The 14,470-nt window shown below is 45.0% G+C and overlaps 1 protein-coding gene across 1 annotated transcript in view; it reads left to right on the top strand.

The window, feature by feature from the left end:
- The first annotated feature begins 3,451 nt into the window (after positions 1-3,451).
- Positions 3,452-14,470, top strand: part of SWAP70 (switching B cell complex subunit SWAP70) — a 57,225-nt gene continuing 46,206 nt past the window's right edge. The window contains exons 1-2 of the mRNA XM_084630067.1: positions 3,452-3,625; positions 12,981-13,121. Coding sequence (XP_084486193.1) covers positions 3,527-3,625; positions 12,981-13,121 — 240 coding nt within the window. The 5' untranslated portion in view covers positions 3,452-3,526. The remainder of the gene's footprint in view (positions 3,626-12,980; positions 13,122-14,470) is intronic.

Below are 14,470 nucleotides of genomic sequence, written 5' to 3' on the forward strand. Positions count from 1 at the left end.
GGGACCTTATAACTCTTGCCTTCTAAAAGGTACACGTATTAATTATGCAGCTTCTGGTATCATTTGTGACATTATGCAACGTCAGTACAGACGAAAGCAGAGCTTTTGTTCTTTCACTGGAAAATTCTTTTTTGCATAAACTGAATTTGGGAACATTACTTTGATGAGCTTTGTGAAATGATCAGTAAAACAAGTACGAATTTCACGTTTTGCCGAATGATGGCAACAGAACCACTCAGCATCAGTACCTGTTTTGGTTTACATATTGTTAAACCTGATTGAAAAAAGTACTAAGGAAGGATAAAGCCTGCTCCTGCTCCATGAAAGTCAATGGGAGTTTTGCCATTAGACTGGTCCCTCTGATTAGGATGGAAAAATAATGGCACTGCACAATTTGCAAGTTTGGTCATCTCCACTTGTTTTTTTATATTGGTGATGACAGGATTATCAACATAAATATCTTCATATCGGATTGGACAGGAAGCATAGTCCTCTACAGCTTTGTTCTTTTATTGCATGTACATTTCACAAAAGTTCAGCTCACTTTTTGTCAAAAATCAAATACCTTTTCAGTTTGATATCTGATGTGTCTTATGTCCTTGGCACACTTGCACAGGAAGGGGGTGGGCACACAGATGCCATACATCTTTTCTAGCTCCAGCTTCTACATCTTCAAATTCAATTATACTTTATTGGCATGAAAAAAGAGACAGGCTTTCTCAAGTATCTGTCAGAAGTAAATTAGAACCGTTATTGTTAGGGCTACTCAAGGTTTGATACTCGGTATCCGTTTGTCAGCAGGGTCCATTCTGGATGGGCTGGCAGATTTCTACATACTGCAATGCCGCCCCTGCTGTGATCCGCACATACCTTGTTTTATAAGACATGGAGTCAATTTCTTGGCACAATGAGCTTTTTTACAAGAACAAAATTGCCCCCATTGTAGCGGGTGGAATCTTTCCCCTGACTTCATGGGAGAAGATTCAGTTTCAGTTTTGCCCCAGAAGTAGCTGCATTTCAGCTGTGGGAAAAGCAATAACACGAGCCCTATTTACAGTTTGCATTTCAGTTTATTAAGTGATTTTAGACCCTTTGGAGTGAAATACACGATATATATGTAAGTTGTTGTTTATTTCTGTGAGAATGTTCTCGACTGCGTACATCAATTTCCAGAAAAGAAAGTGGTTCATTGTGTACATATTTGGCAGAGGCATAGTGCCATTAGAGACGGTCCTTAAAGACACTCATGCATAGCCACAATGTAACATATGGATAAACATAATAAATGAGGTCATAGAAATTATATAATAATGCTTTCCCTTACCCCTTTGAAGAAAATAAAGAGAACCTCCGCCTTCTTCCTTGACTCACACTTTGTCTCAGCTGTCTATACCTTGGCATTATTCCAGACTCTCAGCATGCCTCATCCTTCTTTGATTGCAGTTCTGCCTATCATGCCCTCAAACAACACTGCATTGTTGCCACAGAGCTTCGTCTCCATCCATGCTTTCATTTCGTCTTGCCAGGCTTATTGCAACCCCGTTCTCTTTAGCCTCTGCAAATCCAGTCTCTCCAGATGCTAGCAAGTGCAGAATGCTGCTACCTTTCCCTTCTCAGACATAAAAAATGTCCTTATTTTAAAACCACCAATGGATTTATTTCCGCCTACCTCACTGCCTTGGTCTCTTTCTACTCTCCCCACCTTATATTCCATTTACCACTGGCTTCCTCAGACAATATCACCATTGTTAATCCAAAAGCTTGTCCTGCTAGAGCTGCCTGGAACTGCCACCATATTTCTCATTGATTCGCAATCTCATTTCAAATTCCACTCAAGCCCATCTTCAAAGACCACTCATGAGACTAGCAAAAGTTGCATGCCCTATAGAGATAGTGTGTATGTAAAGGTCAGACAAAGCCATGTGGAATCATTAGGGCTGTTTTAAAATACTAATTTAGGAGAGGGAGTTGCCTGTTGGTGGTACACTGAAATCTCTATAAGGCCAATTTGAGACAGAGCATTAGGTACTCATCAGTGTTGTTAGAGGGACCCCAATACTAACATTACCATGATTTATTTTTAAATTCCACTGGAAACACTCATTTAAAAACATATAAACATTCCTGAGGGTCAGGCCCCCAAATTATTAGATTTTCCCTTATTAGCTTGAAGGCCTTACTCCTAAAAACACTTCCACATATGCTTAAATTTACTCTTGTGAATAATCCTACTCACCTGCTAATAGTTACACATATTGGATCAGGTGCTTTGTTGGAGCAAGTGTCCTTGGTGAATAAGGGTAATAGGTCCCTTCTATGGAGAAGGGACTCATTACCTTAAGGGACCAAGTGAGGATGTCTGAGGCAATGGCCTGGGGCAGGGTTGCCTTGTACAATTTTTAATTCTTAACCTCAAAATGTGCTGTCTTCTGTAAGGTAGAAAGAATGTGTTAAAATACAGCTATATGCATGCACGTAGTATCCATGCTTGTATGTGCTGCAGAGGGCATGAATGGAGGGCACCAGCTCACCTCACTAAGGTACCCACTACCAGTCCCAGGGGACAAGGCAGAGTACCTGCAATGCAGGTACTTGTGCCCTAGGAGGGGTCAGTGTCTGACCCTATAAAGCAGGGGAGGCCAACCTGAGCCTGAGAAGGAGCCAGAACTTACCAATGTACATTGCCAAAGAGCCACGGTAATACCTCAGCAGCCCCACATCAGCTCCCCCACACCCCTACCAGCGCCTCCCAGCCATTGGCAGCCCCAGGGATCAGTGCCTGCACCAGCTGTTTTGAGGTGGGGGGGGGGGTGCAGGCTCAGGGGAGGGGGCGGGAAGGGGTGGAGTGGGGCAGGGTCTGTGGCAGAGCCAGGGGTGGGGCAGTGAGCACCCTCTGGGCACATTGGAAAGTTGGCGCCTGTAGCTCCTGCTCCGGAGGCGGTGCCTATACAGGGAGCCACAGGTTGGCCACCCCTGCTGTAAAGCATTTGGGGGCTACAGGTTTCGTTTTAGAGACATTACAGAAAACAAGGCCCTGAGCCTGCAACCACTTCTGCCCCGGGACAGCGTCACTCCCCGCACAGCGCCCCTGCGCGCAGCCCCGGCGGGAGCGTTGCCAGGATCGGGGCCTCCCCTTTCACTGTGATAATTACCCACGGGCCCTCGCCTGCCGTGCGGCCCCGCGGGCAGCTCAGGGCCGCGGGGGACTTCGCCTGCCAGGGGCCGGTTCCAGCCCGCTGCCGGGAGCAGGGGCTGGCCCAACTTGGGGCGGCTTTATGCGAGGGGTCAGGGAGAGGTGGAGCGGGGCGCGCACGATCCTCAGCCTGCAGCTGCCCAGGGCTCAATCACTTCCTATTGCCCCGGAGGGCGCAGCCCTGCCCCGCGCCGCTGGGCCTGGTTGGCTGCCGGCGGCGGAGAGGGGTGGAGTGATGCGAGCTGCAGCCGGGGACGGGGCGGCTGGGGCGCAGCGGCGCTGGAGCTGGCGGAGCGGGCGGCTGGGGCGCAGCGGCCTGGGGGCAGGCTGGCCATGGGGGGGCTGAAAGAGGAGCTGCTCAAGGCCATCTGGCACGCCTTCACCGCCCTGGACCTGGACCGGAGCGGCAAGGTCTCCAAGTCCCAGCTCAAGGCAAGTGCGGGAGGGAGCCTGGGGGCGTCAGCTGGGCTGGGGGGCAAGTGTCCTCCGCCCCACCCCGGGGCGCGGGGCTGCTGCTGGCGAGGGGCCCCGGGGACGGGGCAATAGCAGGGGCTTTGCAGGCTCCCGCCCCAGGGCTTCCAGGCTGTGATTCCTTCCTTCTCTCTCCCCCCGCCGAGAGAGAGCGAGAGGAAGGAAGCAGCTTGTGACCATCCCTGGGTTGCTGCTGCTGGGGAAGCAAAATCAGCAGCCTCAGTCTTTTATTCCTGCTCTTCACGGGGGTGGGGATGGAGAGCAGGAGCCTGGGAGCCTCCTGCAAAGCCCTGGGACAGTTGCCTCAGAGAGGCTTGGTGCTTTGGCTCCATTGTGGCGCTGCTGGATACTCCAGTCAGGACAGCGTCAGTCACATTGACGCTCTCTTGGGATGGCCCCAAAATGGTGGGGCTCACTTTGAACACGGAAGGGGGGGTGGGTCTGGAAACGTTCTATCTGGACACTCACTTGGACTGTCCTGGAGATAGTACCCTGGTGTCCCTCTTTGCCACCATATAACTCTGTAAAGTCACTGAGGACCCATGGGAATAAAGCTGTTGGTGCAGAATATGCACACCCTGTGTGACCATCTTCTCTGTGAGCCATCCAGTTCCCATCATGTTCAGTGGGCAAAACCAGGGTAGAGTAGTGCCCTTTCCAGATTGTTCGAAGTGCTATGTAGGCTACAGATTCATTTTTCTCCAGTACTGTTCCCTAGTCTGATGTGCAGCGCCCTGGGTCTTGAGCTGTTACATATGTGTGCGTGTGGGTCCTGAAGTTAAAGCAGTTCTCTTGTCATGGAGGGTGATGCAGCTTATTTGATTTCTGGCCTGTAGGTGCACTTATACAAACCCATCCCTTCAGTCATTTGCCTTGAGTACCCTTTTCTGCATCGCTCTCTTGTAGACTAGATGCAAGGTCCCAAACAAAGGACTTGACGCCATTCAAGTAGAATTTAGAGTCTGCCAAAGGGAGACTGAGGTTTTACAGCACTCTGAGCGTAAACAGGAGAAGTAGTCAAGAGGCTCCAACTGTGTGATTCTTTTCCAGCTTATGCTCTAAAGTGATGTGTGTTCTTAATAGAACTCACACAGCTTGTGGAATCTGATTCCATTCTGGCCGTGTTTCATAGATCATTGTATTGATCACCAGGTCAACTGTAACCTCTGTAATCACTGGAGAAAACTTGAGGACTGTCTCTCTTCTGAAGGACAGTGTGTCTGTCCTTATTACAGTGGGAAACCCACAGTCAGCTTGAGTAGGTTGGGGATACAAACGTTCTAATTTATCAAGGCTCTCGTTGTTTTTTTTAATCTTGTTTTCCTGCCGCTCCCTGCTATATTCTCTCTTGATTTGTAGGTCCTGTGCAGTCTCTGTCTAGTTACGTTTTGCAGTAATTGTTCCCCATTACTGTAATTGCCCTGCCTTGAGGGTATGAGGAAAGGTTGACACTTGAGATGTTTATAAAATAAATGGTGGGTGGTCATCTTTGACAGTTCCCCTTAGTGTCAGCATGTTTGCTGTGCATTAAGTTAACTTTAATTATCTGCTGTGTTACCCCTCAACCACACCAAAGATTTTTGGTATTTGTACTACTTCTGGAAGTGGATTATACCACCATTTCTGAAGAACTCACATTCTAATGTCTCTTCCCAGCTGGTCTGTTTGTTCCACAAAAGTGACATTTTATTATTTTTTCAAGGCAGTACAAACATAAAAATAATCCAGCATAAGAATGAATGTGTTTTATGCAGCAGATGTCCAATTCCAAAGGGGTTTACTTTCTGTACTAGTCTTAATTTAATGGAAATAGAAAGTGATGGAGACAGGTATGTGGGTCCTTTCTACCCCCTCTGCATTATTTGGAGAGGAGTCAAGCCCCTGGGAAAAAAACTAGGACCCATCAGGACAGAGGCAGTTGTGTGAGATGTCCCTTATCCCTTTTCTCTTAATTACTTAATTCCTTTGTACGTGATATCTGTACAGCCAACAGGTAAAGACCCTAGGAGTGAGAGGGGACAATATGAGAACAGCCACAGTATATGGCATAGTTCTTGAGTTAACTTGTTCCTCTGTCAGTCTTTTTTTAAAAATGCAAATATGGGTGCTACTGTCTAATTTAAGCAACATTAGTCCTCTTTTGTATTTTAAAGTATTGTGCATTGATTCATTTGACCAGTATTTTCTAGTAGTTCTGCAGTTATATTGATTACCCCATTCTTTTACGCATCGGCAAAAATTGTAAACATTTATGATGCTTGTCTGTTCATAAATTACACGTTAATTATAAACATTGCTCTTGTTTTGTTTATATATTGCACCACGCCCTTTCAAATGCCACTGTAGCAAAATTTCAGTATAATTTTTGTGGAAGCAATTACAGCTTTAGTTTACTATTGTGGCTCTAGTATGAGCTACGTGCAGGCATATGTTGTACTATTTTTAAATCTTCCTTTTGGTTTCACCTTTTTTTGCACTCTTCAGTTTCTAAATGGTTTATTAAAGTGTTGTGTCTTGGTGGTTTGAATAGTAAAGAGAGTTTCCAGAAGTTTAATGTAGTCTTTGGACAGATCTTGCAAATGCTTACTACTGGATTTCCATGAGAATGCTTACTGCTGTAAGCATTACATGTGGTAGTATGTTTGAGAAATTGAAACCTTAGAGATGATGCAAGCCAAACCCATTTTTACACAATATATGAAAACTTTGTTGTATTTCTTCCTAATTTTCTGTTTGATGGTGGACTCACTTAACTGTTGACTAGTCACAGCTTTGCTGTTCTTCCTTGTTTGCTCCTTGTAGCCTACATTTTCAAAAGTGGTTTGGGCATCTCAATTTTTGGGTCCTTGGCTTCACTCCTTAATAGGGCCTGATTTCCAGAAGGTGGGGTGACCAACGCTCTTGGAAAATTTTGCCTTTTTCAGGTGTGTCAAGGTGTGTGACCAAAAAGTGAGGCCACCAAAGTCTCTAGTCACTTTTGAAAATTTTGGCCAGCGTGCTGATCGGCAGGGTGATACAGGGTTAGGATAACAGGGCAGAAACAAGAGAGGGAGATGTATGTTACAGAACATTAGTTTAATATCCAAGTGGAGAAGATAAAGGTGGGTCATCTAGCAAAAGTGAGCAGTATGTAGTTGGTCCTTATTATGAGAAATTGTTACTTTATTATATTAGCTGGAATGAATGAAATTATTTATCTGGTTCTCCCTTCAGACTGAAAACATCACTGCAGCCATACCTCTACCAGTACAGAATACCCTTCTAAACTGGGGGCGGGCAAACTTTTTGGCCCGAGGGCCACATCGGGTTTGAAATTGTATAGAGAGCCGATGAGGGGAGGCAGGGTGGCCCGGCCCCCGCTCGCTATCCGGCCCACCCTGCTTCTCACACCCTGACCGCTCCCCCAGGACTCCTGCCCCATCCAACCCTCCCTGTCCCCTGATGGCCCACCCAGAACCCCTGCACCATCCACCCCTCGCTGTCCCCTGACTGCCCCCAGATCCCCCACCCCTGACTGCCCCCCGCCGCTCCATCCAACCCCCCTCTCATATCTGACTGCCTCCCCAGGACCCCTGCCCCCATTCAACCCCCCCTGTTCTCTGCCCTCTGACCACCCCAATCCCTATCCACAGCCCCGCCCCCTGCCCACCACCCCAAACTCCCCTGCCCTCTATCCAAACTCTCTGCCCCCTTACCGTGCCGCCCAGAGCACCGGGACAGGCAGCCATGCCGCCTGGCTGGAGCCAGCCACGCCACTGCGCAGCACAGAGCACCGGGTCAGGCCGCGGCTCTGTAGCTGCGCTGCCTGGCAAGAGCTCGCAGCCCCACCGCCCAGAGCATTGCGTCAGAGGCGCAGAGAGCTGAGGCAGCAGGGGAGGGGCCGGGGGCTAGCCTCCCGGGCAGGAGCTCCTGGGCTGTGCAGGAGGGTCCTGCAGGCCTCATGTGGCCTGCTGCCTGTAGTTTGCCCACCTCTGTTCTAAACTCAAGTCTCCCAACTGTCAGCATTATACCCTATACTGAAACATTTTTGTTATATTGTTTGTATTAGCATAGTGCCTATGAGACCTGGCCCGAGACACCATTGTGTGCTGTACAAACCAGAACAAGGAAAACAGAACCTGCCTCAAAGAGCTTATGTTAGATTGTAAGCTAAGAGACAACAGATGGAGACACAGACTGCTGGCAAAATACAAGAAAACCAGGAGACGCTATTGGTCAGCATGATAGGCAGTGTTTTGACACAGCAGTGATCTAACTGTTGTCAGTTCTTTTGTAGGCATCACAGAGGGCTTTGAAGGAAGATAATGAGTTAGTTTTGTCAGTGTTTATGGAGTGCTCCTCCCAAGGGTGAGATGCAGCCTGGGAGAAAGCACAAAGGTGCTTGTTTGAAAATGTAACAAGTGGCCAGTGCAGGCTGTCTCGTCATGGGCCGATGGGAGGTGAGAGTTGACTTTCTGATAGATGACAGGTAAGGTGGGCACAGGCTGTGAAAAGCTTTGAAAGTAAAGACAAATAGCTTATGTTTGATGCGATAGAGAAGGGGGAGCCAGTGCAGGGGTTAAAAGGGAGGGGTGACATGGTCAAAGTGGGGGCAAGGAAAGTGATGTTTGCAGCAGTGTTCTGAATGGATATGAGTGGGGCAAGATTGCATTTGTCAAGGCCAAAGAAAAGTATGTTGCAGTAACTGAGATGCAAGATCATGTCCAAACTCTCAACAGTTTTAGCTGTGTGGATAGGAAAGGCCGTATCTTAGAGATATTATGCAAAAAGAATCTTAAGGGAGGACCTAGAGAGAGATCTGAATTGAAGATGATGCCCAGGTTATGGGCCTGAGTGATGTCCAGGATGCTGGTATTGTCAGTGATTGAGAAAGGAGACTGAGGATGGGAGCATGTTGAGCTGGAACGGATGGCAAGATGTCCTTTAGGAGATGTCAGAGAGACAGTCCAAGAATATCTCGAAGTGATTTTGTAGAAGGCTAGTAAATGGAATTGTACAGTTCCATAACTCTTTTAAACTCTTAAAGAAAAAACCCAATCCCACCCTCTCCTAAAAGATGAAACTAGTACTGAAGAAAATATCAATATCCTGTGCAGTGCAAGGCTGTTACTCTTAACGGTCCCATTATTATTTTGGCTGTAATACTCTTTTATATGGGGCAGTTACTATCTGTTGAATAAGTTGTTGGAGTGTTCCTTCTCTTTCTGGGGGACAGATCACCTATGGGGGCACTCTTATGCTTGCTGTTCAGCACATGTGTAAGGGTTTGCAGGATCAGGGCCTAAGTAATTCTAGGAGTTGCAACAGTAGCACAGATAGAGCTGTGTTAGAGACATAAATGCCAAGTAAAGCAACTTTAAAAATAAAAACATGATTCAGAAGTGTCTAGCAAAATCTCATGAAGCTTTCAGGACCTTAGGGATCCAGCCTTTGGCTGGTGTCAGTTACTGCAGGGGTTTGCAGCTTGATCCACAGCATAGCAGAAAGATGACTTTTTGGCATGGAGCAAGAGACTGGTTCTGGCATGGAGGTGGATTGTTAATTGTGGCAACAAGAGCATAATAAATGCGGAAAGAAAAAGTTGCCTAGCAACCATAAGGGCACTAGAAGAATTATCCTTACTGGTGGAAATTTTCTTCACAGTTTAACTGAGATTCTGCAGTACAAGGGGCTTTTTAGTCCCTTAAGCTTGCGCTAAGCTATTTTTTTTTCTATTGATCGTCAAAGTGATGCTTTAGATGATAGGCATTTAAAAAAAAAGTAAGAACTCATTGCTGAGTTTTCTCAATGTACTCTAGATACCAAGAAAGGCAATTGGCTCTCTGCCACTTCAAAGAATGGAAGATTTTGGAAGGCAGCAGGGAATTTCTTGAACTATGAAAAGAAGGAACTGAGCATAATAGAGTCTCAAATAAGGCAGATTTTCAAAAATGATTGAAAGTAGAATTCTTTCCTGGGATCTGGTTCCTAGTTGTTGAAACCATCCAGGGTTTCCTTCAGCCTTTGGGCAGCAGTAAGCCCTCAAGGGGGAGAGCAGGAAGAGGGGTAAGAGCTAGGCAGATGAGAACAAAGTTCTGCTTTTATTCAATATTCCTTAGTTGTTGTTAATAGTAACCTTGTAAATGAGCAAATTTTTTTGGAATGTTCTGGTTAAGTGCCTTCTACCTGAAAATTCAGATCAATTTATTCCTAATCTCTCCTAAATACATAGATAACAGGAGGGAAGCTTAATCAGGGGAGGAAGGAGCACTGGTCTCTTTCTCTGCATTAGCAGGAGACAGGGGGGCTTTAGTGTTTGGAATAATTTGTTTGGTGAAGGTAATTTTAAATTAGAGGGGAACATCTTGTTGAGGAGGGCAATGTATTTGTGTGTGTGTCTCTGGGTTGTTGTTTTTTATTTATTTTTTTAACATCATCGCCCCAATTCATAGGGTGTGGTGAAAAGGGTAAAGTGAAGGGGAATGTTTGTTTTTAAACTTCTCATCACTGGAATGGGTGGGTATTTTAAGTGACTCCAGAGGGCCATTGCATCTTCCTCCACCATACTTCAGTACAGTGTAGCCAGTGTGAGGCATTTTGCTTAGGATCAAATTTTCAATAGGATCTCAGCCTGGCATCTAAAACTATATCCCCAATATTTATTCACCTGAGTTCTTGTACATAGTCTGAGACCCGGCTTTGCATGTGTATTTGCAACTTTTGCATGAATAGCTGAAAAATGGTGCAAATCACAGTGTGAACACAAAACGTAGATATAATTTTATTATCTGCTTTGGAAAACTTAGCAGTTAATATAAAATGGCAGGCAATAGAGAGCAGTACCTATTTCTGTTCTCTTTAGACTTCTTTGTTACCTGGCTAGGTCAGATTAAATTATTTTGTTTTATTTTAATGTACATGTGTGAAGATTTTGTTTTCATGGACGTGTGTGTGTGCTTTTATAAATTAAAATGTGGTCTTGGTAGGATTTCATGATAATGCTGATACTTTGCTAGGTTTTTTTTATCATAAGAGCAATGGAGCAAATTTTAATGTAATCGGATAGGAAAGAAAACAGAATGACTCTCCATTGAATCTGCAACCTAGATACATTCTTCTTAGCTGACAACTCTGAAGATTTCAAACCCATTTCCATTTATTCTGGTTTTGCAGCTACCCCATTTTCAACTGCTCTGTCACTAACACAGATATATTTAGCTGTCTATAAATAGCCCTAAACAAATTTGCAGACTTTCTCCCTGTCTCCCTTTGTTCTGTTTTTTAGATGTAGTACTTGCTCAATGAACAAAGAGGACCATTACTTACATCTCTCAGAGAGAGAGAGAGAGACCAAATGATGTCAGTTGCTATCTTTTCTCACAGCTGGGTAGTTAGCTTTCTTTTATGTAGGCAGGATGCATTTTTTTTTAAAATGCAAGCTATTTTTTTTCTGTCTAATGCCTCTTCTTTCTGCATGTTGTTTTTATTATATTGTTTCTCGTACAGCACACTGGGAAAAGAAATTTACAGTTTCAATCCCTTCATAGATAAGTAAGGTTAAATGCTTAACCCAGTTTCTGTAGCTTTATGGGGTACATAATCCTTCAGGGCTGGACACTGTACTATATAAATCAATGGGAGTTTTCCTCTTTGACTTTAATGGATGCAGGATCAAGCCCTAGTAAGCCATGTTAGGGCCTGTCTTCACTAGCAACTTTAAAGTGCTGACGCGGCAGCGCTTTAACGTGGCTGTGTAGTCGCGGCACCAGCGGTGGGAGAGAGCTCTCCTAGGGCTATGAAAAAAACCCACCTCCACGAGGGGAATAGCTACCAGTGCCGGGAGCGATTTTGTTTTCATGGTCTGAGACCCGGCTTTGCATGTGTATTTGCAACTTTTGCATGAATAGCTGAAAAATGGTGCAAATCACAGTGTGGCTCCCAGCGCAGGTGCACTGTCTACACTGGTACTTTACAGCGCTGCAACTTGCAGCGCTCCGGAGGGTGTTTTCCCCCCCGCAGCACACTCATGAGCGGGAAAGTTGCAGTGCTGTAAAGTGGCAGTGTAGACAAACCCTTGGACTGGCTGAGCAGCAGGCTGTCTGATCCTTGGGAAGGTATGTGAGAGAGAAGAGAAGGAAGGAACCACGCTCTCTGTGGCTGGGAGATGTGGCACCTTTCACCAGGACTCTTAGGATGAATCTGCAATATGAGCTAGAGAGGTGATTCCCAGAGCCTGCATATGCTCGTGTGAGTATAAATAGCATCATAGCCGTGGTAGCAGTGGCATGGCTGAGCTATGCTGAGTACAACCCCCTGGACCCCCGTGTGTACTTGGCATGGCTAAGTCGGTTGCCATTGCCCGTGCTACCATGGCTACACTACTATTTATGCTCATGCTAGCAGGTGTACACAAGCTGAGAATCACACCCCTAATTTGTTGTGTAGAATGTAGCCTTACTGCTACTAGTTTCATGGCATAAAAGTAAAAATGATCTAGGTTCTTTGCTCCATAGTTGGTAACCAGGCATATATTTTGCTTGTAAAATGCTGCATACAATGGAGTTTTAGATGTATTTATTGCCACTTAGTTTTCATGAACTCTGTACTTCCTTAAAACTAATGAAGCCTGTAGCCTCTCATTGAAGGTCATTTCTCTAGATAGGTTATGCGGGGGATGAAACGGATGAAGTAACACATGCAAATATGTTGGTTTAAAATAAAATGTTAAGAATTGTTTCTGAACTCTTCCCTTCCCTCCACCCCTTCCCGCAGGGCCCTCCTGTAACATTATTTGCCTCTTACCAGTTGAAACCTATGGTAGATATAGAAAAGTAACTGAAAAACAAGCAGATAAGAGAAATTCAAAATCTATACCTTTATTTGACAAGTTAGCATTTCCTATAAACTCAAGATGTCTGTTGAAATACTTTTCATGAGTCAGTTTAGTCACATTGCTGAATTTTTATAACAACAGGAGCTGGTTATGCTTATCATTTCCCCTTATTAACTAATTTCCTCATAGAAACATGAACTCTGTATTTCCACAGATCTTCCCTTACTTTCAAATACATGATTTGAATTCTCTGTGAAGCTGTTTTTGTATTTGTTTGTTAACCACTGGATTGTAACCATTTTGACTCTGTAATAGTGTTACCATTTGAAGTGTTTGAATTCCTGCAACTCAGCTGCTAGAACTGTATTTTCCTTCAACAAAAATCCCCAGTTTACAACTCACCCTGACATGAATGTGTCTCATTCTGAGCAGACTTTAGTGAATCACAGCGCTGCCACTAAGGAAACTGACCTCTGATCTCACTGATTTGTTTTCCGTTTTTAGGTCCTTTCTCACAATTTGTGCACAGTGCTAAATGTTCCACATGACCCAGTGGCCTTGGAAGAGCATTTTCGGGACGATGATGAAGGACCAGTTTCCAATCAGGGTTACATGCCATATTTAAACAAATTCATCTTGGAAAAGGTAAGTTTTTAGTTCTTCTTGTGTTCTCTCTTCAAGTAAGCAGTTTTAGGATTAGATAATAAACTTAGAAATGGACAGGGAGGAAGGGAAACGAAGAAATGCTGATCCTGATTCTGTACATTGGGACATAATGGAGAAATGCTCTGTGCAGAGTTGTATGCCTTAAAATTGCAAGATGCAGTATTATGGTTTGGTTTTTGTTTTGATTTTTTTAACCCCACTGCCTGGGCCACACTTGTGCAAAGACGTGTTCATGTACATAGTGGATCGTGGTTAAAATTATTTTAAAACTTGTAGAACTGTATGTTGACCTATATTATACTATAGTGATATGTAGACTCATTTACAAACAGGAAGGGCAGAAATTCCTTATATCGAAAGAGGGTATTTTAATTTGAAAACCCACAAAAATACTAGTATAGTGGGAGTCAATAGGTGGTACTATTAGTTTTAAAAGTTCTTTCTCGTAGTGCACAAGTGTCGTTCGTTCTTTGAAGAAATGCACTGTTAGTTCTGTGATGTATTTTCTTTTTTGGGGGAACTCTGGCGAGCAACAAGGTTTGCTCTCTACCTTAATCTATCTAACTAGAGGCAATTCTTGAGGCAGAGTTGCCCTCTGGGAACTGGGCATTAGTGTTTGGTCAGAAATTCCAAAAGAGGGAGTTGTCTGTGTGCCGTTTGTGACCACCTCTGTTCAAGGCATGGTGTATGAAAGTGTAAAATAAACAGCAATAAGACTATTCCCAGTTTCCCCATCACTGATTTCTCCTCCAGTGAGAAGCTGACCTGCAAGGCCCCAAAATTTGCTACCCCTTTGCAGAGGGGTGACAATAGCTATGCAGATAGTGGCCCCCTTTTTATAGCATTAATGAGTTCCGCCTAATGGAGTCCTGTACCAAGGAATAGCTGGAAAGTTTTGTGCAGCCTCATGTGTCACACTTTGTGCAAATTATTTAAGGAACCAATTTGTCTTTAATGATAAACTTAAAAGTAGCATATGCATTTAATACTGGTGAGCATTACAGAGCTTTGAGGCGCATAACTCCTGGCAGGTCTGGTTGAGGTATCACCAGCAGTGAAGTTAAGCCTCATCAGGAATGCTGGAAACTCCCTAGAAGTAGGGGGACCACCGGTGTCCAAACTGTGGCCTCCGTCCCTCCGCTGACCCCGTGCCCACTCCACTTCTTTCCCCCCATGGCCACTCACTCCTCATTGCCTGCTCCCCCTTAAGGCAGGTAAAAAATTTAAAAATGATGGGGCCCAGGCCCTCTAGGCCCCTCTTTCTGGCACCACTGAGCCTCATCCCTTTCTTTAGTTTTAACCAGTCAGCCCCCGCTATCTCTCTGGAC

Source organism: Lepidochelys olivacea, assembly GCF_965140295.1.
Source record: "Lepidochelys olivacea isolate rLepOli2 genome assembly, chromosome: 6".
Lineage (NCBI taxonomy): Eukaryota > Metazoa > Chordata > Testudines > Cheloniidae > Lepidochelys > Lepidochelys olivacea.